This window comes from Biomphalaria glabrata, chromosome 1, assembly GCF_947242115.1.
Source record: "Biomphalaria glabrata chromosome 1, xgBioGlab47.1, whole genome shotgun sequence".
NCBI classification, from domain to species: Eukaryota; Metazoa; Mollusca; class Gastropoda; family Planorbidae; genus Biomphalaria; species Biomphalaria glabrata.
Window position 1 is genome coordinate 42,400,826 of NC_074711.1, and position 27,925 is coordinate 42,428,750.

General features: G+C 33.7%; 1 protein-coding gene across 1 annotated transcript; it reads right to left on the reverse strand.

Annotated features, from left to right (window-relative positions):
- Nucleotides 1–447: 447 nt before the first annotated feature.
- LOC106057773 (unconventional myosin-Id-like) lies at nt 448–27,114 on the reverse strand. The gene is made up of 23 exons (XM_013215094.2): nt 26,805–27,114; nt 24,699–24,907; nt 11,529–11,622; nt 11,233–11,398; nt 10,908–10,961; nt 10,568–10,663; nt 10,218–10,337; nt 9,403–9,603; nt 9,130–9,269; nt 8,837–8,951; nt 8,287–8,397; nt 8,102–8,161; nt 7,816–7,961; nt 7,661–7,715; nt 7,306–7,383; nt 7,034–7,200; nt 6,570–6,774; nt 6,239–6,462; nt 5,946–6,090; nt 5,518–5,619; nt 5,134–5,250; nt 4,740–4,888; nt 448–3,681 (listed from the first exon to the last, which is right to left on the reverse strand). Exons 1-23 carry the CDS (start codon nt 26,900–26,902, stop codon nt 3,522–3,524), a joined length of 3,012 nt encoding a protein of 1,003 aa, XP_013070548.1. The 5' UTR covers nt 26,903–27,114; the 3' UTR covers nt 448–3,521.
- Between the last annotated feature and the right edge of the window lie 811 nt (nt 27,115–27,925).

The window sequence follows — 27,925 nt, forward strand, 5'->3', positions numbered from 1 at the left end:
CAAACACTCACACTCAAGTGAAGTGGTGACCGCATGGATTTGAAAGAGACAAAACACCTTGACCAAAGTCAGAAACACCTTGACCAAAGTCAGAAACACCTTGACCAAAGTCAGAAACACCTTGACCAAAGTCAGAAACACCTTGACCAAAGTCAGACGTAACATGGAAGTCGAAAAGAGCAAACAAGATTGATCACATCTAACATGGCGTTGCACCTGAAATCCGTATGCGCCAGCTGGAAAGAGGCTGTGGAAGCCACCTGTGACTGATCTCTGTGGAGATGAGCTTTTCGCACATGCGCGGAAGTAAGGCTAGACTATTTGTGGACATCCATTATTCTATTAGACTCTTTTATTAAGTTTTATACTTAAAAACACACACATTCCTGGTTGTGTGGTAAATGATCCAGATTGTAGCAATGATGGTCAAACACAAACTATAAAGTAAAGAAAAATACAATTCTCTTCTTGGATGTATACCATTTGTTTTTAATGAGCTGCTGTTGTTTTTTTTCATGTCAATATTTTAGAAAGTTTTTGTAGTGTAAGGTAACATCACAGAGTGACTACAAATCTTTGTATTGGTTTAGCTCAAGAGGTACTAATACAAATTATAGATATTTTATAAGTACAATTCAGCATAACACATACTACATAATGATATACTGTATCCATGTGTAAGAAATATTAGTTTCTGACTATTTAGATTTACATGCAAACAAAAGATCTTGCTCTTTCTTTCTCTTTCTTGAAGACCAAAGTGTACACTGAATCTTTCAAATAGTTCCAAGAGAAACAAAAACATTAAGAGGATATGCAGGGAAAGATGTGTACAATAGTTGTCATCTTAGAAACACCAATACATGGACATACAAACATTAGCACTGCAGAGTGGTCTAGACAATAAATAGGTATACTAGACTGATCTTAAGATATAAAAACAATAAATTAGCAATCAGTGGGTAGGCAGGATTAAAATAGTAGGTATATAATCAAACCAAAGCAACAAGATACTACTTCCTGAAGATTAACTCACCAGATAAACAATTTGTCAAAACAAATGACTACAAGCACCATTCAATAGAAATAAATAGAGAAGCTAATAAAAAATTGTATAATGGTTTTCCAGTAATAATACAAAATAGTTTAAAATTAAATAATATAAAATCATTGAAAATAAGTTAAACAATGTCCAATAGAAGAAATAACATTTTGTTGGCTAGTTAAAAAAAAAAAAGTTGGCATGTATTACTTTGACAAAACAGTCATCATGTGACTATAACAAGAGAGAGTCCATCATAAATTTCAAAATTCAACGTAAGGAAATCATTTCCAAGCATATGGTGTTTACTGACACTAAAGTTCTTCAAGCTCATCACAAATATTGGATTAGAACTTTAAGCAAAAAGCTGATCATTTCCATTGACAGGTTGTTTTTTTTCCTTCATTGTTAATCACACATAAAAGTATAAATATATTGAAGTACATTTTAAATAATGACAATATTGATAACAAGAAAACCACATGAGTGTTTAAGTAGCTTCATTAATAAAATAGAACCAAAACTAGTTTTCTGCCAGGACACAGCTGTGTTTGTGCCTGCTGCATTCAGAACAAGAAGATAGACTTTCTACGTCATCAAGGATTCAAAAGACAACAAACACAAGAAAACATTTCAATGTCCTTAGTAGATTGGAGAAGATACCCTAAGCACTCTGGCAGTCAATATATGTCTACTCTACTGGAATTCTGCATAAATATTTGGTAAAAAGTAAATTCAATCCAATGGTTTTCCTGGTTATTTTAAAACAAAATTTTTCTATTCCAATCTGAATGTCTCATGGAGACATTGGTGGTCAGTGGTGAAACATACAGCGAGAATGAAACTAACATTTACAACAAAAATTACTTTAATACATTAATAAAAAAATAAAAGTACAATAGCTTCAGAATTGTATCGAATATATGTACATTTCAAACTATGTTCCCTTGGTGAATACATGTGTGAGATTCCCTCTAAAGTGGCCCTCAAATTCTTATAAAACTAGACTAGACTTTTTTTTTACATTGGTAATGAGCAGGCATAATGAAATTATAACATAGTTTTAGTTATTTGGAGATGTGTTCATTATATTAAAAATAAATTCATAATATATGGGATTTTTTAATATTTTTAATTACATTTTTAAACATCTAAAATGCAACACAAAGTAAAGTTGTTATTTAATTTTATACAAAGAGTTCAATATAAATTCTGCTTTAGATGTCTATAACAAAAACGGACTAGTGGACTTTTATTTTCTAAAGTACTTATCATTGAGATAGGTTATGGATTATGGTCAATGGATAACAAACAGCAAAACTATATCTAAATCCAAGATGAAAAATAAATACACATTCATATTCTGAACAAAAAAAACCCATAACTTGAGTATAAAAATCTCAAGAATAAAAACAATTTCAACCAGTTCCAAGTGTCTATTTCCATCCATTTAAAATCTGTGTGAGCTCATCCCAGTTATTCAATTCACAAAAGTTATTATTTTGTCCAGAACAACTACAACAGTATATACACTGATAACAAATATAAGTATATATAAACAACGACAAATAGAACACATATGTGATAAATGTAGAGTTTAGAAATAGATCTTACAAAAGTACAAATTAACTGAAGTTTGTATATATTGATATCACTGCTGATCAAAGTGTAAACTGGTTTTAAACACCAATTGTAAGCAATTTAAAGAATGGAAAGAAGCTAAGACAGCATCCATGAAATATATTTCCATGACTTGAAACTGATTGTCACATTAACTTAGTCAGATTTTATCTCCTAGTCATGGCTTTCAAAAAAAAAAAAAAAAAAAAAACAAAGACAAAATTGAGTGTTTTGTACAAAAAGGCAATCAAAGTAGAAAACTATTTTGGCTTATATAGAAACTGTGTATCACAGAATCAAGTAGAATCACAGAAACAGTGAAATGCTATTAAGCTAAAATATACCATTGTAAACCAGAGAGGAGAAAGAACATTTTCACCAGAAGTAAGGCAAACTGATTCATTCAAAAACTGTAACAGATGGGAATGTCATAAGATGCATATGTAGTAGACAAAGTCACAGGCATGTGTAACAAAAACAATTCTCTTAGCAAAACTGTGAACAAGTTTTCAATTATGGCTGTATTAAATTAAACACATACAGGAAAGAGAACAATTAAAAGGCACATAAAATGATAAAGTCTACATGAGTTAGGGTTAAAGAGTTACAAGCAAATTAAAAGTTTAAAAAATAATTGTAAATCAAAGCTGGCCCAGTAAAACAACATATGCAAGACCAACAAATGTATTTGTAGTTCAAATCACCAAACATCTACTGGTCTTTTCTTCAAAGAATGTTGCAACCTGACTTATAGAATGTGACCTTGTGAATGATGTTTTATTTACAATGTTTAAAAAACTCGGAGCACATGAAATGAGAAACGACAAGTATGGTATTATGGTATTTAAAAATAAATAAATTATGATGCAGGCCAATAAAGTGCTAGTCCATCTCCTTCCTTTTTGAAGACAGTGCCATTGTTTGTAGCTGTTTCCTTGACAACCACTGTTCTAGGCTTATGTCCCAGCATGCAATTAAGACTTTTACTTATGTTCACTTTTAAATCACTTTTTAAGATCCTAAAGAAAATGAAAACATATATCATGTTAAACAATTTTCTTTCTTCTAATCATAAACCCTCTTTAAAAAGTCACTTAGATTGTTTTTTTTACTAAGTGAAGATTTTTCACATCTGATATTGTAAATATCCTTGGTAAAAGTTTTAGAGAGCATATTAACATAATGCTGCAGGAATACAATCATTCAGTATCAAGTATATTACAATCTTGAGTCAAAGAAAGAGAATATGGTCATGAAGAAATATAAATTGCCAGATATTTTTGCTGACTAAGGGCATACTTTCAATCTCACATGCAATAGAAAATCAGTGCAATTTTAACATGAGAAAAATTACAAGGTTCACTCCCTTCCACACACCATTTTGAAACTGGAAAACTGTAACATTTCTTTTAAAATTGTATCACCATATAGTATCAACATTGAAACTTTATTAATCTAAATGACTTACAACTCTGATGGAGCAAATAGAGTAAGGAAGAGTTTTATGAGGTATACCAAAATCCAACCAAAACAAAAAATGACAAGTACCGTATCTAAGACAACTTACTAGTGCATGTAAGAGGCCAAAGTCCGACCAAAAAACTAATGACAAGTATCTAAGACAACTTACTTATGTAAGTAAGTAAAATAAAAGGTAAGTATCTAAGATAACTTACTTGTGCATGTGAGAGACCAAAATAAAAGGTAAGTATCTAAGACAACTTACCTGTGCATGTGAGAGACCAAAATAAAAGGTAAGTATCTAAGACAACTTACCTGTGCATGTGAGAGACCAAAAAAAAAGGTAAGTATCTAAGACAACTTACTTGTGCATGTGAGAGACCAAAATAAAAGGTAAGTATCTAAGACAACTTACCTGTGCATGTGAGAGACCAAAAAAAAGAGGTAAATATCTAAGACAACTTACCTGTGCATGTGAGAGACCAAAATAAAAGGTAAGTATCTAAGACAACTTACCTGTGCATGTGAGAGACCAAAAAAAAAGGTAAGTATCTAAGACAACTTACTTGTGCATGTGAGAGACCAAAAAAAGAGGTAAGTATCTAAGACAACTTACTTGTGCATGTGAGAGACCAAAATGCCAACCAACTCCCCAACCCTCTCCTCATGGGCTGGATTCTCTAAGCACACAACAAAGTCATTGCCACCACTCATGTGTATGATGATCAACTGATCCTTGCCTGGAGTCAGGCTAACTCCTGTGATCTAAGGAAACATGTACAGGGGATATTTTACTTAACAGTGGGATAAACACAAGACTTTAAAATTATCTACTTTGAGTAAATTTTTGTTCCTCAACGGATCCAAAAGAATAAAGTCACAAAAAATGTAAAAAAAAATGTATCACTAAACCAAATCATTACAAGTTTTTTTTTATTCAGTTTATTCATTTATAAGCATTGCCTTTCTAAAGGAAAGGGTTGTAAAAGATTGAAAACTTGGAAACTAACTTGAGTCAACAGTTGGCCGTGGCCCATGGGTTTGAATTTTTTCTTGGCATCTACTTTGTAGATAAACTTGTCTGTGATGACTAGACCTCTCTCAGCTGTCTTGTTGAACTTGTTGGTCTGATGAAAGAAATGTCAGTGGTTCTTAAACTACTCCTAGCAATGGTTGTTGGTTCATTCAACAAATGCACTAAGAACATTTTCTCAACTCTTTTTAAATAATAATAATAAAAATGTTGAACTGACTCGTTCATTGTCTTAAAAGATGTGGTCTACTTAAAAGAAAATAAATAAAACTAGATATTTAAATTAATGTAGATAAATTAACTTTCTGTCTTTATTTAACCGATGTCAACACATTTTCTACTCTACTAAAGTAACACTTACTTTTTTCACATAGGATGAAAACAAAATAGTTTTGAACTGATCTTTACTTTTTAATGTATTTATAGCTGACACAAAATCTGCTGTGTTGCTATTATCTTTACTCTGAAATCAGAATACAAATTGAGTTTACAAAACAGAAACTTGTTAAATCACTGTAAGGGAAAAAATTATGATTCTTAGTGTAAAATATGACAAAAATAACAGAATCCCTTAGATCTGATGATAATATTTATGAAGGATGTCACGTCATCAATATCAAATATAAGAAGAACAACAAAATAAAACTTAAGTTACAATCATAAGTTATCACTGTAAATTTTTAAGCAACACTATAATAGTATTTTCATTTTGCATGTAATTCCTGTTCAAATTAAAAGTTGACTTTGATCAAGGCAGTGCTAGAAATATAAAACTAGTATGAAACTTACTGAGGCTAAATAATTTCCCTCCCAGTTGCGCTTGACTCCCCAATCGGCTCTCTTGCCAACAAGAACATCACCAGCCATAACTTTAAGCCTCATCATAGGTCGATCAGCAACAGGTATTCTACTGAGAATCATGAAAGCTCTCCACCTGAAAAATATTTAATTAATAAATCAATCAACAATAGTGAATAGGCAGCAATTAGCATAATGTTTCTAATGGCAAAATATATTTCAAGATATATTACTTTTTCTTATTCTGACAACACATGAATATATTGGACTTGTCTCCAGATTACCTAAGATGAGCTTTCTTCAACATCTCCACAGTTGCCCTTAATGTATTTGGAGGTTTAGGCCATTGCACGCTCAAACCATAATCTTTCATCTTCTTGGCATTTTTAAACTTCTCCAGACATGCCAGTGCGTAAGAGCGCAGCTTGTATCTCTTGTAGTGATGCATGATTAGGTAAACAGCCCTCAATCTTTTCACTCTCTTTCTGGCCAGTGCACCTCTGGTGTGCTTAAAGACAGTATAAACAAACATAACTTTAAGCTAGTAGTTTTTGTAATAGATCTTAAACAAAAAAATAGTACTTAGTTTCACTAGAATAAATATACTATATTTACCTTTTGTAAAAACAGAACTACACTTGGAATCTTGGCAGTTCTGGCTTTCTCTAATGCAAAAAGAGTTTGTGGTGAACGAATAAAGATCTTTGACTTTCCATACTTGACATCAGAGGAATATCCCTGAGAATCGATCAAGGCTCTGACGCCATCAACTACCTGACCTTTGTAGTTGGGCCATGTTTTAGTACAAATCATCTTGTATCTGAAAAATTAACACCCCCAAATTAGAATAAGTAGGTAACATTGTCACCACAAAAATTAGAATAAGAAGGTAACATCATCACCATGCTGCAAAGACTGTTAACATTAATTAAAGATAGGAATAAGATGTTGACATTAAGATCATGAAACGGTACATTACGAATCCCTTGCTAAAATTACAATGATAATATGCAATAATATTTATTGCAATAATATTTAAATTTTTTTTTTTTATATTTACGTCAGAAATGTTTTGTTACCTTTTCAGGAATCTGTCATAGGCCATCCTGAAGGCGAATCCAGCTCTTCGTACTCTGACATTTTCCAGCAATCCCAAATACATGACTTGATGACGAGTTCTTGTATCATCAAACAACAAAGGAGATTTGACCTCATTGGGCTTAATACAGCGCACATAATATGGAATCTAACAATGTGTAAAAGATAACATTAAAAGTATTTGGAAAATGTCATGGTATTAGTTAAATATGGACTATAATACTGTCCTCTATTTCTACATGACTTGTCTTACCTTACTAGCAAGATTCTGTACCAATTCTATCATGGAGTTTTTAAAAGCAGTACCAGCAGTTATTGGCCTTTTACTTGTCTGAAATGAATACAACCACAACATTGTACAAAATATTTCAAAAATTAAAAAAATGAATTCATGCTAATGAACACAGAGAATAAATGATTAATATTTGTGTAGTTTCATTATTGCCTTACCCTTCTACACCCAAATTATGGGCTGGACTAGCAAAAGGGCCAATTTTAAAAAATCGTTTCTCATTTGAAATAACCAAAATATTAATAATGTGTAGTTGACATGTGAAACCAGTAATATCTATGTATGGTATCATCCCCAGATTGATAAGCCTGCTTACCTCATTAACACTCTGAGCTCCCTCTGGCCACATTGATTTCAACACTCCGTTGGAACTAAAAGGAGAAAAAAACATTAAGTCTTTTTTTTCAAAACTGTTGATTTCACTTTGTTATAGACAAAACTATTATTTTACATGTCAAATCTATAGTTCACCTGTTAAATAAAAGACGTTTGAAATCCATAAACAGAGTATCTTTGTTTTTATCTATGAAGCCAATCACACTGTATGTGACATCTCCAGCATAATGTTTAATTCGGAAGTCTCTGTGGTGTTCTAAAGTTTTATCAGCAGGTTCAAGCTGAATCAAGAAAATTGTTGGATAAAAAAAACAATATTTTATTTTCTAGAAAAGTTTTTTTTTAAATCTTAAAAGGAATACAAAGTTTTATATTGCTAAATACAGATCTATATTGACAATCATCCAGATAAAGTCATTACCTGTCTGCAAGTGAATCGATCATGTTTACTCAATTTTTTAGCCATTGCTTCTAAATAAGTCTGAAAAAAAAAAAAAACATATAAGACAAAGTTAAATGAGATAATAATGAAAAAAAATATTCCAACAAAACAATCATTTTTTTTTAAATAAAATGTACACTTATAAATAGTGGCTTGATCCTAACCTCATCTGTAATTTTTCCCACGTTAAGGCAAGCTTCATCCAGAATGGCTAGGATACCATTATGTGGAATCTCTACAAGGTCACAAATGATTTTGTTGTTGAAATAGTCAACCTGGAATTGACATAAAAATATTGCTTTCAAATTATAAACTCATTGACCATACAAAACAAAAATTTTTTTTTTAATTTAACAGAATAAATATTGTTTGTATTTTATTTCATTAAGCAATGAATTAATTTCTTAAACTATAAGAAATAAAAAAGAATCATCAACATGTAGATGTGTAAAAATGTTTTCCTATTTAATCAGTGAAAAAAAAATGCATTTCACAAGTCTTAATGTCATCTAAACCATTTAACAACTTCTAGTCTAAATGTGAAATCTACACACCATAAGTTTGATAGTTACTGAATAAAGTGTGTTGCCCTGGACAATATAATTGTTAAACAAATATTGAGTAAAAATAACTAAGTATCTGAAGAACAAACCACTAACATGTTGCCATTCTATGTATATAAATAACTATGTATCTGAAGAACAAACCACTAACATGTTGCCATTCTATGCCTTCCTTCATGTATTCCTCTTGTTCCTGTTTCAGAACTAACTCAATGAACAGCTGCTGCAGTTTTTCATTGCAATAATTGATACAAAACTGCTCAAAACTGAAATCAAAAACAAACATTCACAATGTAATCTATAGGATTTACTTTAGCATTTATTCTAATCATTAGAACAAATACAAAAAACCTAGGGGAAAAAAATTGGTTAGTTAGATAAAATGATTGTGACTATTACATTTATATTTTTTAAAATGCTATCTGATTATTTGTTTCACATTACCTGTTATTATCAAAGATTTCAAAACCATAAATGTCCAGCACACCAATAACTGTGTTTTTGCCAACTATTCCACCCTTTTTGGGATCGATAGCATCATTGATTCGTCCAACTATCCAAGTAAACAAGCGATCATATAATGCCTGAACAGGAAAAAAAAAATAATAATACAATGGATCTTTGTACATACTCCTGGAGGGATAAACTGATTTGATTTTCTGGATAAAATATCAATGTTCAACTAGACCTAGATTAAGTTTGAAAAAAAACCCAAACCTTTGAGAATGCTTTATTGGCATACTGTGCTTCTTGAACATTGAGCAACTTATCCACAACTTGTCCACCAGCTGCTATAACCCTGGATAACAAAGTTTTCACTAAGTTATCTTTTGTCACCCCTAACAGTGAGGCAATGATGGATGGCTCCTCTTGGTTGTTGATGGTAGCATCATCTTCTCCAACAAATTCAATGTTTCCCTGTGGGAAGTAGGTCAATAATGAAATACAAACATTTATAACAATTCTTTCAATCATATCAGACACACAGTAACATAGTAAACATTGGCTCAATTCTCTACAAATATATTTTAAAACATCAAAGTCCAACAGAACTAAAGATATTATCTTATAGCTTTTTGGTAATTTATATTTGTAAAATGCATGATTGTTTGGAAAGATAAATAAAAAAAGTACAGTACTCCTTTCAGACCTTGCAGATGTAAAAGTCAAGTTAACAAGGGCGTACAAGGACCTACCACCTTTACTTTTCCCAACTCAAGTCAGGTACTGATTAGAATTAGGTTGGACTCTGGGGCATCCAGGCTTTCACTGAGATTCAAACCCAAGACCTCTCAGTTTGGAAGCCAAGTGCTTTACCCCTCAGCCACCATGCCCTCATTATTTGAAAAGTAATCAATTGATGTTGAGACTAAGTAGCATCTCATTAAAAAAAATTAACCATTGATTAAAAAAAAAGAGTGATTGTTTCCCCCCCATCCCTTTTTTTTTTATAAATTTTGTATTGTTTGTAAGATTGAAATGTATTCAGTGGTCATGTAAGTAAATTTCTAAATTTGTCACTTGTTCCTTACAAGATGCAAAATGGCTGCAACAATTTTCCAAGTTGTAGAAACCTCATCTGGGGTAAACCCTGTAGCTTTGAGAGCATCCATCACACCACGAAAGTCTTGCTTATCATTTATAGAACCAACCTGTTGGATATGTTGAAATACAACTTTATCTGTAGAACTGTAGCTTTAGGAAAGTATTCACAGCAAATGTTTAACTAAGTATTACTATTAATCTCAGAATAATGGTGTGCATAATTTCAATTATATTTTTCTAAAAGTATAGAAATTCAAATTGGGGTCAATTTAAAAAATGGGTCAGTTAAATCTCTCTAAAACAGGGCTGACAAAAAAATATTTTTTAATTTGTTTACTTTTGGATCTCCTCCTTGGTTAATAAAATGATACTTCTGTGGATCTCTCGTCAGCTTGTATTCACTCAGCATGGCATCCTGTGCACCACTCAGTAGCTGGCAACAAATTAAATACATAATTTTTTATTTTTCTATTACAAAAATTTTTTATAGGCAACATTTTATATTTGCCCTTCAAAATATTCTGTTTACTTAAATGTGCATTATATTTGATACATCTTTATGGTTTAGAGATTGTAGGTCTAAGAAATGTCTCAAAAGGTCTATTTCAAATGCTACATATGGAAAAACATGTTTTCAGTTTGTTAAATGTATAGATGTGTAAAATAAAAAGCATTACCTGATAAAAGGAGTGAAAATTTCTCTCTCCTTTATGTTGATAAATGACACGACTCTAGAAAACAAGGACAGAGTCAATAGAGTTAAATGTTAATTTTTTTTTTTAGTCATAAATACTACCAACAACTATGTGTAAAATGCATTTGTATTAACTTTATCTGAAATAAGAATACTTATTCAAAGAGTGTGTTGAGATAATATTTTCATATAAAGACCAAATACATAAAAAAAAAAAAGGTCTTTCAAAAAAATTCCTATCATCAAAAAAATTCTCTAATGTATTGATTCAAATCACCTAGATAAATCTATAATTAAGGTCACTTTACCTTCTCCAGAAGATAGTTGTTGATGTGCCCACCGACTGGATCTCCTTTGAAGTCAAAGTTAATGTCCATGTATTTTCCAAAACGACTTGAATTATCATTTCTGTTGGTTTTAGCATTGCCAAAAGCTTCTAGTATATTGTTGGACTTAATTAAAACATCCTTGACTCTGACAAACAAATAGTGCATGAACATTTAGTACATATTGAATTTAACCCTTTGGCATTGAGTTACAAAAAGTAATCTCATCAGAAAAAGAAACAAAATATTTGACTTGAAGGAACAAGTGAGGACTTTACCTTTCCACTTCTTTCTGTCCACTAATGTTGGTCACTGCAGCAATGTATCTCATAATAATTTTTGAAGCTTCAGTTTTTCCTGAACCACTTTCACCTGCAAACAATAAATTTAAAAAAATGCTAGATATTATTAGCAAATAAAACATTCTTATAAAATATATATTGACATCAAAAAGTCAGTCCAAACTTATAATCAGTGCAATCTATTATATATATATATATTATATATATATATGTATATATATAAAAATTTATAATGATTTTTTTACTTGCATGATTAATCATTGACAATTTTATTATTCAACTATTTAGTGAACAAAAATTATAAAAAATTTCTGAACAATGAAAATGAAAATTAAAAGCAATATTTTTTTTGTTCAATAAATTCCGAGAGATTGTGAAAGAGAATGTAACAAGAGAATGTAACAAGTGAATGTAACAAGTGAATGTAACAAGTAGTATGCTGTTGATTGGATACATTGATAGTGTGTACTACAGTCATAGACCAAGTATTTCTTGTAATTTGTAAACACCCAGTAAACCTATGAAATATTTATGTCTATGTGTGTGTTTGTAATGTAATCATAAGTAAAGATGGGCAGATGTTTTGGTTGTGTAAGCCAAAGTTTCTGATGAAACCATGACTTTGTCAGTCATAATTCAAGTTAAATAAAAAGACTGGTGTGAAAATGTTGATGAGACTAACAAGAGTCCTGGGATAGAAAAGACGTGTATTTGCAGTAAGTTATAGCCTCTTAAAATTATCATTTCATTTGTGTTTCTATATATATATTTATCTTTAAGTTGAATCTGTGTAAATTTATAAAGAAAAGTTTTATTTAGTTTTATTTTAAAAGAACTTTATTTCTACAGTAGGAATTGAAAATGCCTTCGTCAGTGTCTGGAGCTACAAGCCATGAATTGAGCATTAACAAACTGGTCCACTGGTTACATTTGAGAAGACTTCTTAGCTCAACTCAAGCTACAACTGTTCTAAACAATTTTCCCCTTTAAGTATTTCCTTCTCTTCATTTCCCACTTCTAATTAATCTAAAATCTTAATCTTAATGACTTTGTGTAGCCATGAAACATTACTTCCTAACTAAGACAATGACATTAGTCTAAGAACTATTTGGTTGTTGAAACTGAAGGAGAAAAATAAATGTTCTTCACATAAGTTGAACATAAACATGCCCACACTCTGAAATCACATAATTATACTGTTTTCTACAACATTAAGCCTGGAAAAGTGAACTTTTATGTCATTAAAATGAATGTCTTCAAGGAAACGAGTTTTTCTAGCTTTTGGCTTTTTTATTTGGTAAGAGTTGTGTAGAACACAATAATTTAGTATCTCAACTGAACCTATTCTCACTATGCAAGCACTGAATCTAGGCTAGACAAGCAAAATTTTTTAAAAAAATACCGGTACTTTAAAAAAAAAAAAAAAAAGCTTATATTAAGTGTATCAATTAGTTTGGAATTAAATTTGTGATAGATCTAGACTAACAATAGAAAAACATTTATAAAAATAAAATAAAAAAGATGGAACAACATGAATTCGAACTCAAGCCTTCTAAGGCTTCTCAAGCCAACATGGTAACCACTCTGCCAGTGGAGAGCTCATTAACATGGGCGATTGTATAATTATCTAGTTATCTATTGTTTCTATAGTCTCAACCTATTTTTCAGGTTTGTGTTCACTAAGACTCAGACGACGACATATAAAGGGGACTAATTCAGCTTATACCACCCCTTCAATCAATTACAATTTCTTTCCATTGTTTGAGATACCAAACAAAATAATTTATTACAAGAGTTAATTAAATAATTGGTTAATTTTTTTTTTACAAGCTGACCCGCGGTGCAGCGTATGCCCCCACTCTTTTTTTCTGAGCCTCGCTCTCTGTCACCACGAAAGTTACGTGTGGTAGCTCTAGTCTGAATTGCAGAAATAAAAGAGTTATCTTTCCATGACTTTTTCATCCAAGTGTTCCACATGGTTGAGCCACGAAGAGAACTATTTATATAGATTGATTCTGGTGTTGTCCAATAAAATAAATAATTGTGAGAAATTTCAGCTTGATCCAAGATTGGGTGTGTGAGAAATCATGAGTACAAACTTTGTACCAAACAGACAGAGTTGACATAAGCTTTGTAAAAGTGTGAATTGAATCTCAGCTTTAAGTTGAACAACACAAAGTTTGCATGTAACAATAATCATGTCATCATTTTTTTTAATACTTTTTTGTAACTTTTTCTTTACATTATACATCTGATGGCATAAGGAATCAACTACAAATCACCAGTATTGCATTTGCACCATTAGATTCTTTAAACATGTGCCCCAACGTAATATCCCAACATCTAAACCTTAAAGGTGGGATTGCCAGTGTTTACACCTCTGTTCCAGTTAATGAGTGCATATGTGATAATCCTTTTAATCACTTTCTTTAAACTTGGCAGACTGTGTACACACAATTAGAACTTTTTTTTTTTTCAAACAGAAAGAAGAAGAAAGAAAGAGCTAAAATGAAAGGAGCTATGAGAGTGTACCTTCTTACTTCTACCTACTTCCTCCTAACCTATGGATCACAATGAAATAAGGTTTCATCACTAAAGGGATTTCAATTGTTAAAAACCTCCACCTATTTCCCAGAAAACTATGTCCTTGACTAGAGATTTTGGATCCTGTAATCAACATTAACAGACTGTATCATTATAATAGCTAACCTAGTTGAAGTTATCAATTTTGGGAGGACTAGTGTGTGTGTTTCTGTTTGTGTGTGTTGGGTATTACTGTTTATATGAGGGAAAATAAAAACTACAAGTAGATCCTTGACCTGGCTGGACATGAGAATATCAAGTCGTGTCAAAATATGGCCCACTTTCTATGGTTCCCCCAAAGCATGTGCTTTATTATTGATTCAAACAAGTCCCAGGCCAATACTACTGGAGGATCACGATAAGGGAGATGACTGCCAGCATTGGCTTTCATCACATTCCCCTCCCTCAAAGACTTAAGTCTCCATCGCTTAGTACTATTTCTACAATAATATTCTGAGCAAAAAAAGGGATGTGCAGGAGTACAACAAACCAACATTGTGTCGAAATCAGACACTGACAAACAATAGCGACTAGACAATGTAGGTCAAATAGATACATTTTAACTCTACACGCGCTCAATTCATACAGGGATTAGGAATGTAGAATATAAAGATCTATATTCGAGATCTAATATCGCGTTAACTTTTTTCAAAAAATAAAACCCACTAACACGCCCCGCCTGCTCAAGTAAAAAGTATCACAAAACAGTACAGAAATCTAATCGAATATTGTTTGAAATCGCGGGTTGTAGCTAAATAAAAACGACTTCCGAAAATAGCACAGTAATGACGTAAGAGTTAGCAGACGTTTGGGCGTGGCTATCCCACTATCCGCTACCAAACTCATTAAAAAGAATGGCTTCTTCGAGATTTCTTAATTGCACTTGGGACTGCGGTAGTTGGGGGCGAGGGAATGTTGAGGATGGTGGGGGAGGGGAACAAGTGGACTGAGATTTTCATGCTGGTATTTTTACTAGACACTGTAGCCAAACCCACTGCACTAAACTTAGGTAATGTTCTCAGGTTTGTGGATGCTCATAGATTGACACAGTACTCTGTCTAGTTATCTGGTATAGTCTACCGAGTATAGTTGGTCTATGTCAAGACGTTAGTCTATGTCAAGACGGTGGTCTATTTAGCCTATCTTTGAAGGTTGTCTGTGCTTTTGATGTTTGAGCGATGTCAGCATGATCTGTCTAGTGATTGGTTCAATCCGGCAGAATCACGTGATGTGTGCAGCACTTCATCAATATTTGTATTTGTCCATCATGTTATTGAGCGGGGATGTGTCGAGCCTTACATTCTTTCACAACAAGACTGCGGGGCGAGAAAAGCACAAAAACAAGCTCGTACAGATTTCAACTAGCAACATTTCGGGCAATCTTTTCTCCCTAGGGGCTAAATAAGGCATCGCATTTTATCGACCGAAAAGCAGACAACAGACATACCCCCCCCCCAAATCCTTTTTTTTTTTTTGTTTTAGAAGAATTATAGTAGTTTATTTATTTCGGACATTACATGAATTCGGACATTCGCTGTTTTTTGTGGTCATTAAATAATTATTTTAATATGTATTATAAAACTAGCGCGCTGTATAATGTGCTTGTCCATTTTCCAATGATTCTGACCCAATTTCCTTCCATTTAGCTGTCTTTTTATGTAAGAAAAACGAATTTCAAATTTGTTAGTCAGGTTGTTGTTTTTTTCCTATGTTACCCGGATGACTTTACCTCTTCCTAGAGTTAAGACTATATTTTTTGATTGGCTAAGTCTATACTAATGAGCCTGGCAATATTTATTCTGTTTTTGGAGCTTATTTATTTGATTCATAAGCCAAGTTTTCTAATTCCATACCAAAAACAAATTAATACGGTGTCCGAATTAAATTACGATTTTCTTACCAAAATTTATTTCGGACAGCCAGTTTTGGACATCAATAAAAATGATCTTATATTATATTTGTTCGTTTGTTGTTGTTTTTTTCAATAGAGAATAAATGGGCAAATGTTTGGAGTGAGCTTGGTACATTGAATGAAGTTAAATGCTTAGATCTAGACCTACTAGATAGATCTAGATTTATATAGAGAGAATATAGAGGATTCAGTTAGGCAAGAATGACTATCGTAACCTATAGGGGCCTACTATACTACAAAAGATCATCTGTATTAGAAATTTATTAAATTAATAAACAAAAAAAAAAAAACATTCAACACACATCTAATCATGCAAACCCCAAACATTCAACACACATAAAATAAGTCTAAAAGTCGGTGCAGAAATCACTATTCCAGTGACCTAATTTTGGTAGAATAAGTGTGTTCATATTTTAATTTTTTGTGTTCGTATTTATGCATAGTTTGAAAACATCGTAATGATTTCATGTGAGGGGCTATGCCTGGGGATCTTAAAATTTAGTTAATGTTAATATAGAATTAAAATCTGAGTTTATTGATGCCTAAATATAGAGACTGTCCGAAATAAATTATGGTGTCCGGAATCAAATAATGTGGGTCAAATGTGTCCGATTTAAATGAAAACACACGGCCTCTTTGACCTTAAATATAATAACAAATATAGGTTTGGGGAACAAATATAAGTAGTTATCCTTATTCTCCTTTAACTAAAGAAGATTTTGATACGTCATTTTCTTTTCTATGTCAAACCATTGTAAAATAATGCGCTGTCAAAGTCAAACTTTCAAATTTGGGCCTATAGGTGTCCGAATAGCATAAACTACTCTATATCTAGAACCTACAGAAGAATTATATCTAGAACCTACAGAAGAATTATATCTAGAACCTACAGAAGAATTATATCTAGAACCTACAGAAGAATTATATCTAGAACCTACAGAAGAATTATATCTAGAACCTACAGAAGAATTATATCTACAACCTACAGAAGAATTATATCTAGAACCTACAGAAGAATTCTATCTAGAACCTACAGAAGAATTCTCATACGACAAAAGCGGATAAAGAACGCACCAATATGCTATCTCTATGACAGTAGGCGTGAAGTAGTAGACATCTGACCCCAAACAATAAGCTAATCTTTCAACTCTTGCATATACTGGAAATACGTAATCGATCAACACTAAAACCTTAGCTCTACAACTGTTCAGTTTTAAGTGGGGCATCTTATGTTTCAAGCAATAAACTATGTCCCTCTCGACACATAGACGGCTAGTGAAATGGCCAAATGTGGCTTTAACTAATTCTTCAGTAAAAGCTTCGATTTTTCTGTTCTGTCTGGTCCAACATTCTCCAGTATAGACATATGCTACACTGCAACTAATGTCTAATACACAACAACTATCAAATAACTGAATAGAAAAAGTTTGTCGTCACAGAAAAAAAAAACAACGATGTTCAGGGAGTGTTTCTCCTGTGTTTTAATCCCAAACCCTATGTTTATACTTCGTTTATTTATTTTTTCTCGACACCCAGTGAACTATTGAACTCATGAGTACTGAATAAATCTTACAGTTTCTAAACAGGCTGCACTTTATAGTAGTGACCCACTGGGACGAAACAAAACAAAACAATTAGTACATGTTCAATTAACTTGATCAACGAATTGTTGTTGTTGTTGTTTTTTTTTTGTTCAATTGATTTTTCATGTATTTTTAGCGGCCCCCGAAAGCGGAAAAACATCTGTTAGTTTTGTGTCTGTCCGTCCGCCCATCTGTCACGTACAGGTCCCAAAAACTAGAAAATGTATTGAAACTCCAATTCATGATATTTTACAGATTACTCAAAGTTTAGGTGCAACTGCTACTTTTTATCTTCTGAAAGCGAATCTTTTTTTTTTTTAAATGTAATGTGTTTTTTTTTTAAACCAAAACATTTTAAAACTATTTCCTATGAATGGTATATTCAAAGACATTTAGCTTAGTGAATACGTATCATAAAACTATTGATATAGAACTAAACCATGTGTTTTCTCTTGTAAAACTGAACTGATTAAAAAAAGAAAAAATGCATTTCCTATGTAAATAATCAAACATTTTTTTTAAACGAGGCAGTTTCTAGTTTTATTTATTACTAGTGTTGCACTGTGCGGGTTCGAATCCTGTGATTTTTAATTTCGGGATCTTTGGGAGCGTCTTGAGTCCACCCAACTTGAAAGGGTACCTGACATGAGTTGGGGAAAGTAAAAGCTGTTGGCCACGTGACACTCTCGTTAACCTTTACACCATCTGCCCTATAGATCGAAAGGTCTGAAAGGGGAACTTTACTTTTATTTTATTGTGCGCAGTAGCCAAAGCTTCTTCCAGAGGCCTTGAATGAGAGATTGGGAATTTACCAAATATCAATAACAATAGATCAATAACGCCCGTTTAGCCAGGCTCACTGAACCATACCTACATGATAACAATCGGTTCATTTTAACATATGAATATTAACAATGTCGTAATCATAATAAAAGTATTAATATTGCTCCGTGGCATCATGCTTAACCCAATACGATCCTATCGGCAACACTTTCGCCCCCACGTAAAGACAGTGGAGTTGTGTCTGCTGATAGTTTGTACTTCATAGTTTCTAATAGTCATAGTATACAAGTGCTGACTTTTTTCAGAACTTGACATAAACTTCAAAGTTTTTCATCGGCTTCAAAGTCTCTCAAACTGTTTCTAAATATCTGGGCTGGTCTTCAGTCTATTAACACAATAGCGTCTGCCGTTACTCAAAGCCACCAGTAGTTATCATCTTGGCCGGCGTACAGAACCAAACTTGAAAACAAGAAGGTTTGCAAAAGTCAGAGAAGAGTGGGCAATTTGGGTTGCTGAATGAGGATTGAGAGCCACAGGAACAGCTGCCGGTGTTTACACCGATGGCTTGTAAAAGTAACAATCGTTAATCTCCCAGGATTCCCAGCTGACTTTGTGTCATGTTGACACGTCTTCACCACAACACGCAGATTTATTGACTTTTAATTAGAGACTCACAAACTAAATGAAGGACTCAATGAAAACAAAAAATAGTAAATCAGTTCTAACAGAACACTGACTAGATGATTTGTACATTAAGCGTCAGGGCTGACTCACAGGCTGCCTCGCCTAATATGGTCGTCAAACGATTTGTTTTTCTGATACACAAATATACTTGATCATGGGAAACGTTCTAATAAGGACAAAAAAATGTTTTGATGACACACAGAAGGAGGGAAGAGGCGTGGCAAGACTGTTATAAAGTAAATTTACTTAGATTGTAAATCATCACGCCAAGAAATTCTGACACCATCGCAAATAAAAGCATAATAGATTACAGCAAGGTTATATAATCTTACTTAACACCCCCCCCCGACTTATTGTTGGTTGGGTCAATGCAGACAGAGCTGATTACTAAGTAGGATAAGATCATAGATAATACATTGATACTAATGTCTAGCATACACCAATCAAAGGGGAGATAATGTATATTCCAAACTTTTGAAACACAATCTAGAGTACGGTGTAAGTAATGTGAGATTCCGCAAGGTGGTAATGGATATAAGCAACCCCACTAACTATTCCTATTCCTAATGGCATGCCTCTCAAATAGTCCAACTCCCGGCATTCACGTTTAACTCATAAATTGAGTCCGGCGGAACTGTTTTCAGAAGGGGAGAAGGCAACTGGCGCCTCCACCAGTAAGCTTCGAACAGGAGGTGGTTGTTAGTCTTAGCTGGCTACACAGGAAAACTCAATTCAAACCTCTACTTCCTTGCAGTTATGCCAAAAATGCTACGGTAGCCAACCCTGAGGGCAAAAAAAAAAAATGAAAATGGCGACCCTTAGACAATTTGCCTCACAGTACTACATCTTGGTAGAATTAGCACTTACCTCTAACTGTATCGGCAATTGCTGTCCCTTTGAATACATCAGCTGCGTGTAGAGGGGGGAACAGCTGAGTAGAAGAAGGGGCAAAGTCGAGTAACTGGCGCCTAACCAGTAAGCCTCGGTCAGGAAGGTTCGTTAGCCTTGGCTGACTATACACCTAGGAGAAGGAAAAACTGAATCCAACCTCTGCTGCCTTGCAGCTATACCCAAACATGGGAAAGGCGGGAATCAACCCTGAGGAAAAGTCAGGAGTCAGCGACCCTTCGGCAGCTTGCAGTACACAGTGCTACATCGAGCACGTGACGCCGAGGATCCCAAACTGTATCGTCACTTGCCGATTCTTTGGACGCACATCAGCTGCGTGGAGAAAGGGGGGGGGGGGCTGGGGAAAACTGCTGTCTGGACGACATCGTTCAGTTAGTGCCCAAACATTCATCTCATTTCTTTGAGATGATCCATACTCTAACCTTCGCATAGAATAGTAACGTGGTCAAAAACGACAATTCGTGGGAAGTCAAGAGCCAATGCGAAGCAACAGGGGAGGAAGTGAAGAACGAGACAGCGTCGACGAGAGTTCTACGACATTATCGTTGGCTTCAAAGAAACAGACGAACTATCGCGTGACACATCTGCTAGGTCTCGAAGACATTTGTGTGTTAATTGAAGACGACAAAAAAAAAAAAATGAAAACTGTTTTCAGTGTCTATACATGATCGTATACCATTGCTTTAAAAGCTAACAAAAGAACAGAACGGACAATAGAGTTTGACAATGATTGCAACTCAGTTGTACAACTCAAGCAAAGCAATGGTACCCTCAGACCGATGAAACGAAAGTGTTGGGCTGACAGGGGAGACAAATGAGATAACCAGGGGAAACAAGGATATACCAATTGTGCCAACTCAGAAATGCACTGGATGCCACAGTTAATTGTGTGTAGATGTAACTAATGAAAGAAACAGTGACCATGAGTCATGGGACACATGAAGACTCAAGTGATGTCAGTTAACAAACGGAATGACCAGCCAGCCATTGGTGTCATTAGTCATGTGTTTATTAACCAATGAGTTTACTGAATTATCGAGAAGTAATATTGAAACGGTGGCGTGACATTCACATCAGCGAAACAGGACATAACTGCACATCAAATATATACAAGAAACAAAACCATACAAGAATACGTTAGACCACTCATTCACACACACATATATATGTGACTGTGATACGAGTTTTAGCTGTAATAACTTGGAGCATGGGCGTAGCCAGGATTTTTTTTCGGGGGGGGGGGGGTTTAGGGGGATCTTCCCCCCCCCCACCCCGCGAAAAAAATATATATATATATTTAAGTGTGTGTGTGTGTGTACATAAACTTTATTACATTCTACCCTTCATTCTTTCGGAAGACGTTTATTGTGCCCTAGAATAGGTTCTTCCTGGAGTTAGTGGAAAAATTGTAGATTCCCCGCCATTTCTAGCAAGGGGGTCTGGGGGAGCGTTAGGAGCTCCCCCAGCGCTGGGCTAAGCCCCGCCGCCAAGCATTATTTCTGATATTGAAAACCAACAAAATGCATATTCTGAGGTATCTACAGTGCATTTTCCTGCTATTAAAAAGTTCTATTTCAAAAACCTAATGTGCTATTCTTACTGACTTAGACCCTCCCGCGCCGTTCGGAGCATTTGACATCAAGCTGTTTCCATAAAAATCTGTCACTGGTATTGTCTGAAGCCTCTTCCCACCTCCATGAGGACCTCCATGAATGAGTGGCGTCAAGTTGTACTAGGATATCATTGCAACTCTTCTTATTTGTCGGAGAACATGTCCCGCAAACCTCATGCGTCGCTCTCTCACAATCTTACTAAGGGGTCGACTCCCAGTTCAGCATAGGATTTCCTTAATTTAGACCCTATCTCTATAACTGACTCCTAAAATCTGTCTTAGCCATCTTTGTTGAGCCACATTTAGTGTTTTTCAATTTCAGCAGATGACTATTCACTGCAGTTTATTAATGCAACCCTGCCACTGGTAAAAATGTGTAACCTCTCTTGAATACGCTCTTGGAATTAAGTGACTGTAGTTTGCTTTAGATTTTATATCGAAAAGAGAAGTTTTATCGTCAAAATCATCTGTTGGGGTTTTTCCAACTCAAAATGCTCTGTAGGGGGATCTTAAACTCAAAACCATCTGGAGGGGTTTTAAACTTTTAAAAAAAGCTATCTGTAGAAGAGGGGTTTAAACTCAAAACCCCCGATTGGATTGGCTACGCTCAAATAATTTTAGTGTGTAATTGCTTTTTTTTTATATTGAAGAGGTATTTTTAGCATCAAACCCCTCTGAATGGGGGTTTAAACTCAAAACCCCTTTTGGAAACGCTCGTAGCATTTTGAGTGCGTAATTTGCTTTTTTTCTTACACTGAATATGTATTCTTTATCCTCAAACCCCCCTGGTGGGGGGTTTAAACTCAAAACCCCTTTGGCTACGCTCATAGATTTTAGAGTGAGTAATTTGCTTTTATTTATATTGAAGAGGTACTTTTTAGCTTCAAACTCCACTGGAGGGGAGTTTAAACTCAAAACCCCTTTGACTACACTCATAACTAGTTGAGTGTATAATTTGCTTTGTTTTTATTATTAAAGAGGTATTTTTTACCTTCAAACCCCGCTAAAGTGGGGTTTAAACTCAAATCTGAGTCAAAACCCATTTAGCTACGCTCATAACATTTTGAGTGCGTAATTAGCTTTTTTATATTGAAGAGGGGGTTTATCGTAAATTTTAGACGGGGTTTTAAAATCAAAATCTTCCTTAAAACTCAAAACCCCTGGTAGGGGTTTTTAAACTCGAACCCCCCTGGTAGGGGTTTTAAACTCAAACCCCCCTGGTAGGGGTTTTTAAACTCGAACCCCCCTGGTAGGGGGTTTTAAACTCAAAACCCCTTTGGTTGTGCTGGGGCAAGTGATGGTTTAGTATTAAAAACTCACCTAAAATAAACTAAATCAAAGCAAAAAAATCAGTCACTAAATTCCGACTCCCACCCCCCCCCCCTTTTTGGGAATTCATTTCAGGGGAGGGGGGGGGGGGTTGAACCCCAACCCCCCCCCCTGGCTACGCCCATGACTTGGAGCATAGTATTTTACCCCGAATCTTCAATAATTGTACACTTAGTTATCCAAAGCCATTTACTACAGTTAAAAAACAACAACAATTTATTTATGATAGTTTCTTTAAATACACACAATTCATTGGGAGACAACAATAGATAGGGTATGTAAAGGGAGCAGCAAACACTTTAAATCTATGCCATGAGGTAGTCTTCAGTGCAACACAACAAAGGCAAGTCAAAACAAAGGACATCTCACTTGGCCTCACCACACAAACACACACATGTACACAAACATTATCCCACAGTCAGACCTTGTATACTCCTTGACAATCAAGTGTACATTGCACAAGAGAGTAAAGAAACCCACAGGGCTATAAAATATATCCACACACTAGATTTTAACTTCTAGCCAGTTGAACTAAAACTGAAAGAAAAATTCTTTTAAAGTAGGTCAAGTCTTGAAATATATATATATACTGCTAAATTTCAGGAAATTCAATAAAAACAACTATCTTTTAATTTCAGCAACCACTTCCTAGTGTGTGCTATACTTAACTTACTGTTGAACCTAGGACTCATTTTGAAGGGCTGGGTTTACTAAACAAGATAGTGGGCTTGTAAACCTGTACATCAAACAACAAGGAACTTCCTAACAACTAACACACCAGTAAAAATTCCTTCTATAAAAATGTTGACTTAGGCACAAATATATTTTTCTACTATTATATAGTTTATATAAATATATTAGCCTACTCTTGTTGGTTGTTTTGAAAATAAAACCATCTACTCATGCTTCATAACACTGAGGCAGACTCTCTGGGAAATTGTGCAATACAGTCAATTCAATTTTAACTGGTTATTATAAACAAAAGACAAAGTATTAGATCTAGTAACAAAAGAGTGAAAAATGGTTAGGCCACCAAATGCTAATCCATGGGTCTTGGATTCAAATGCTGGTGGCTGCAGCAAGATTTAGACTTAGTACACGAACTTATTTATAAACTTAAATATTTGATTCATAAATGTTGTTGGACATAAAACAGTTAATAACAATCTGCTGCATTTGTTACTGGTCAAACAAAGAAACTTTAATATATATACTACTGAATTTTGGATGAAAAAAAAAATCCTAATTGCAAACACTATGTATAGATATATATATATATATATATATATACAGATATATAGACTCCAAAGTATTATAGATAAACGCCAAACACTACAGATAAATTCCAAACACTACAGATAGATGCTATACACCACTGAGAATGGTAGAATTTAAAAATATTGAAGAAAGTTTAGTTCTTTTGTCGTGCATTTTATCAGTTGAAAAGTTGAGCTCTGAGAATTAAGTGTTTCAAACCTATGCGTTTATTTCAGGTTTAAAACTTGTCAACTCCAAAATATTGAACAAAATGTGCATTTATTGTTACACTACATTTATGTCAAGATATGCAGAATAAAAGTGTTAATTATGCAGGGGTTTGTATTAATTTTTAGTAATTCTAGATAACACGCTGTTGAAAAGGCTGGCTATATCAACATATCATGACATATCAACATAGTTACATTATTAGTGAGCTTGAGGTCTTAATGAGAACTTGACCAGGAATAACAAAACATGGCATCCAAATTTACCTGATATCACAATGCAAGTGTCTCTTGATTGGCGTTTCATTGTTTTATGGGCATTGTCAGCAAGAGCAAAAATGTGGGGCGGCCTTTCATAGATCTCTCTGTCTTTATACTCTTGCACATAACTGCTATTGTAGATATCCAACTGTTTGTAAGGATTTACTGAAACCACCACCTCACCAATGTATGTGTAAATTTTACTTTTTTCAAACCTGTTAAAAGAATAAGAAAAAGTAAGTTGTACTTTTTCCTAGCAACCTAGTGGTTTATAATTTATTTCTATAGCCAAAAATCAACGAGGTTGTCATGTTAACACTGTAAAATTGTATTTATACTATAGGAGAAACTCTGCTATCAAACACCTTCGATGACAAACGTGTGTTCGAATCCTGGCATTTATTATTTCTGGATATTAATTCCCTTTTGAGTCCACCAAGCTGGGCAGCTCTAATGGGTACTTGACATTTGTTGGGTGTTGGGGAAAAGTAAAGGCGGTTGGTCATTGTGCTGGCCACATGACACCCTCGTAAATCGTAGGCCACAGAAACAGATGACTTTTACATCATCTGCTCTATAGACCACAAAGTCTGAAAGGGGAACATAGTCTCATGGAGAGGGATTTCCCCTCTAAACAGGAATTGCACCCCTTTCTCCCCACAATCCTATCAACAGATGCCATCACATCACAGTAAATATGGTAAGATTTATTACGTTTTTTTATTAGTAAATTATGGTTAAGTGTAGTTACTCTCACTATCCCCCAATTTGGCTATTAAAACATGTCTGACATCAGCAACCATTTCCTGTTCAGGTTTTACAGAACTAAAATTGGAAATTTTTGAATAACAAGAAAAAAATTAGGTGCCTGTACTAAAAGATATTCAAACCATACATCTAGAAAATTCATTCAGCTTTGTAATATACCAAATTTATTATCATTATTATGATTAAATGATGACCCTCTAAAATGTAGCATACTTTGTCCTCATGCAAAAATTTCAATTAATGTCGCTATATAAACCTTTTTTCAATAATGCACGCATTTTATATGAATAAAATAATTGTCCAGCATTTGATTTACACTTGTGTGAAAGTCCATTGAATTCCTTTCCCAGAATTAGAGTTTTTAAGTTTCTTTTGTGACCCATTCCAATTCTAGAAGGAATAGGAGTGATGAAAGAAGACATCTGTTTTACTCCTGTGGCAGGCTGTGGAGTACTCGGCAGGTGAAACCATCGGAAAAGGTTTTCGAGTATTGTTATTACCGGTAATTTATTTGGGTTCTATGCATTTTACATGTATGTGTGACATATATACTAATCATATAGAAATCTATTTAAGTCTATAGATGTAAAGATCATTGTATTTACATATTTTTATAAGTATGTGTGTGTAAAAGAGGAAGATCATTGTATTTACATATTTTTATAAGTATGTGTGTGTAAAAGAGGGAGAGAACTGGTTTTTTCATTTTTTTTATTTTTTTTTACAATCCACTAGAATCTAAATAATCGTGTGTGTGTGTACGTGTGCATGTTTACTGTTGACAACAGTGTTGATAATGAAATTTAATAACTTTACTTTTGTGACTTTATAAACATCTATATTATTGTAGTTTATTGTCATTATTGAATTGATACTTAGATGATCAAAGATCTTGATTTAGACTAATATTAATTTTTTTTTTATTTTAAAGATTATCACTATAAACAGTATAGATGGTAAAATAAATATTTTATTATATTAACTTATTAACATTCATTGCCGACTGACATGATTGGTTTACACTAGTCTGACTAATAATATATATATAATATATCTAATTAGATCTATATAATATTTACAGTTTTAGTTTTATGTATGAGTTTACATTCACATTCAAATGTGTTCATTCTTAGATTTTGAAAAGTTGTTTTATTTTAAATACTTAAAATTTAATTTAAATAAGTCTACTATACTATAGGCATAGGATAGCCAGTATAGCTACACTGAGCCTACACAAAATACTGACTAGACTAGTCCTAGAATGCTAGATCTAGAATTCCAGATTAGCATGTTAAATTAAATTTAACCTTTATTACTGTTACTGTATATTTTAGTTTGACTTACCTGAGTTTTAAATTTTCCATAAAAGCATCAAGAGAAAGTTCACGAAGCAGTACGAAATCACCAATCCCGAACTCGGGACCTTCGTGTATTCCTGCCATCTTTTTTATGTATTAAAACTAGATCTAGATTAGAGTTTTAGAGATATTAATTTAATTAATTTATAAGTTTTACATTAGTAGACTTCTAATTATATTTAAAGTACATAGATCTAGATCTAGAGATCTACCCAGTCGGCTTCAGTCCAGCCAATGACTCAATAACTGGGACCGGATATTTTGTTTTTAGCTGGATTCCACTTTTAACCCAACCCACATATTTGACCCCCTCCTCCCTGTTTTTAAAAACAGATCTAGTCTTTGACGCTCACCGTAGTTTAGCCAGGTTTGCTTTGACACACACACACAAAAAGAAGCCAAACTAATCTCAAATAATAATTATTATTATTTTAACAGAATAATACTAAAGGAAACTTCGATGAAAAAAATGGAAGCTGAAAGAAAAGAATATTTAAATGTAATAAATGCGAATATTTTGAGGTTTATTATACGTGGAAACAATGTATGAAGATATTCCCCCTACCGTGTCGAGCCAAAGCAAAAAAAAAAAAAAAAAAGGGGGGGGGGGTAGGTCTAGTGCCGTGGTCGCAAACTGCGACTCGATTCCTTGGTTTGACTGCGGCTCACAAAACATTCCATTTTAAGGAACGTAATATTAGTAATTGATTAATAGGATTAAGTAGTGTAAATTGAAACCTATTTAAATTAGGAAAAGTATATAAAGCAATAATGGAATGGATAGTTGCTCTCCAATTTGTATATCATTATCTCCGTCTTATACTTTTATTGGGTATCAATTTAAAAACAAAAACATGTTATGTACCTACAAAGGCATAACATAAAGTGTGTGTTTTATTTTCCTTTTCTGAATTGATTGAGGTGCGTGCGACTCCGATTGTTTATGTGTATTGTTAGCTTCACTTAAAGTCCTAAAGATGAATTTCTGGGATTATTTTTCCTAAAAATTCAATTGTGTGGATATAGCTAAATTGAGTTCTTCGTAAATCTTCTATTCCGTTTAAAACATTGTCTCGCCTTCAACAGAGTGTAAAATAAAACAGCTGC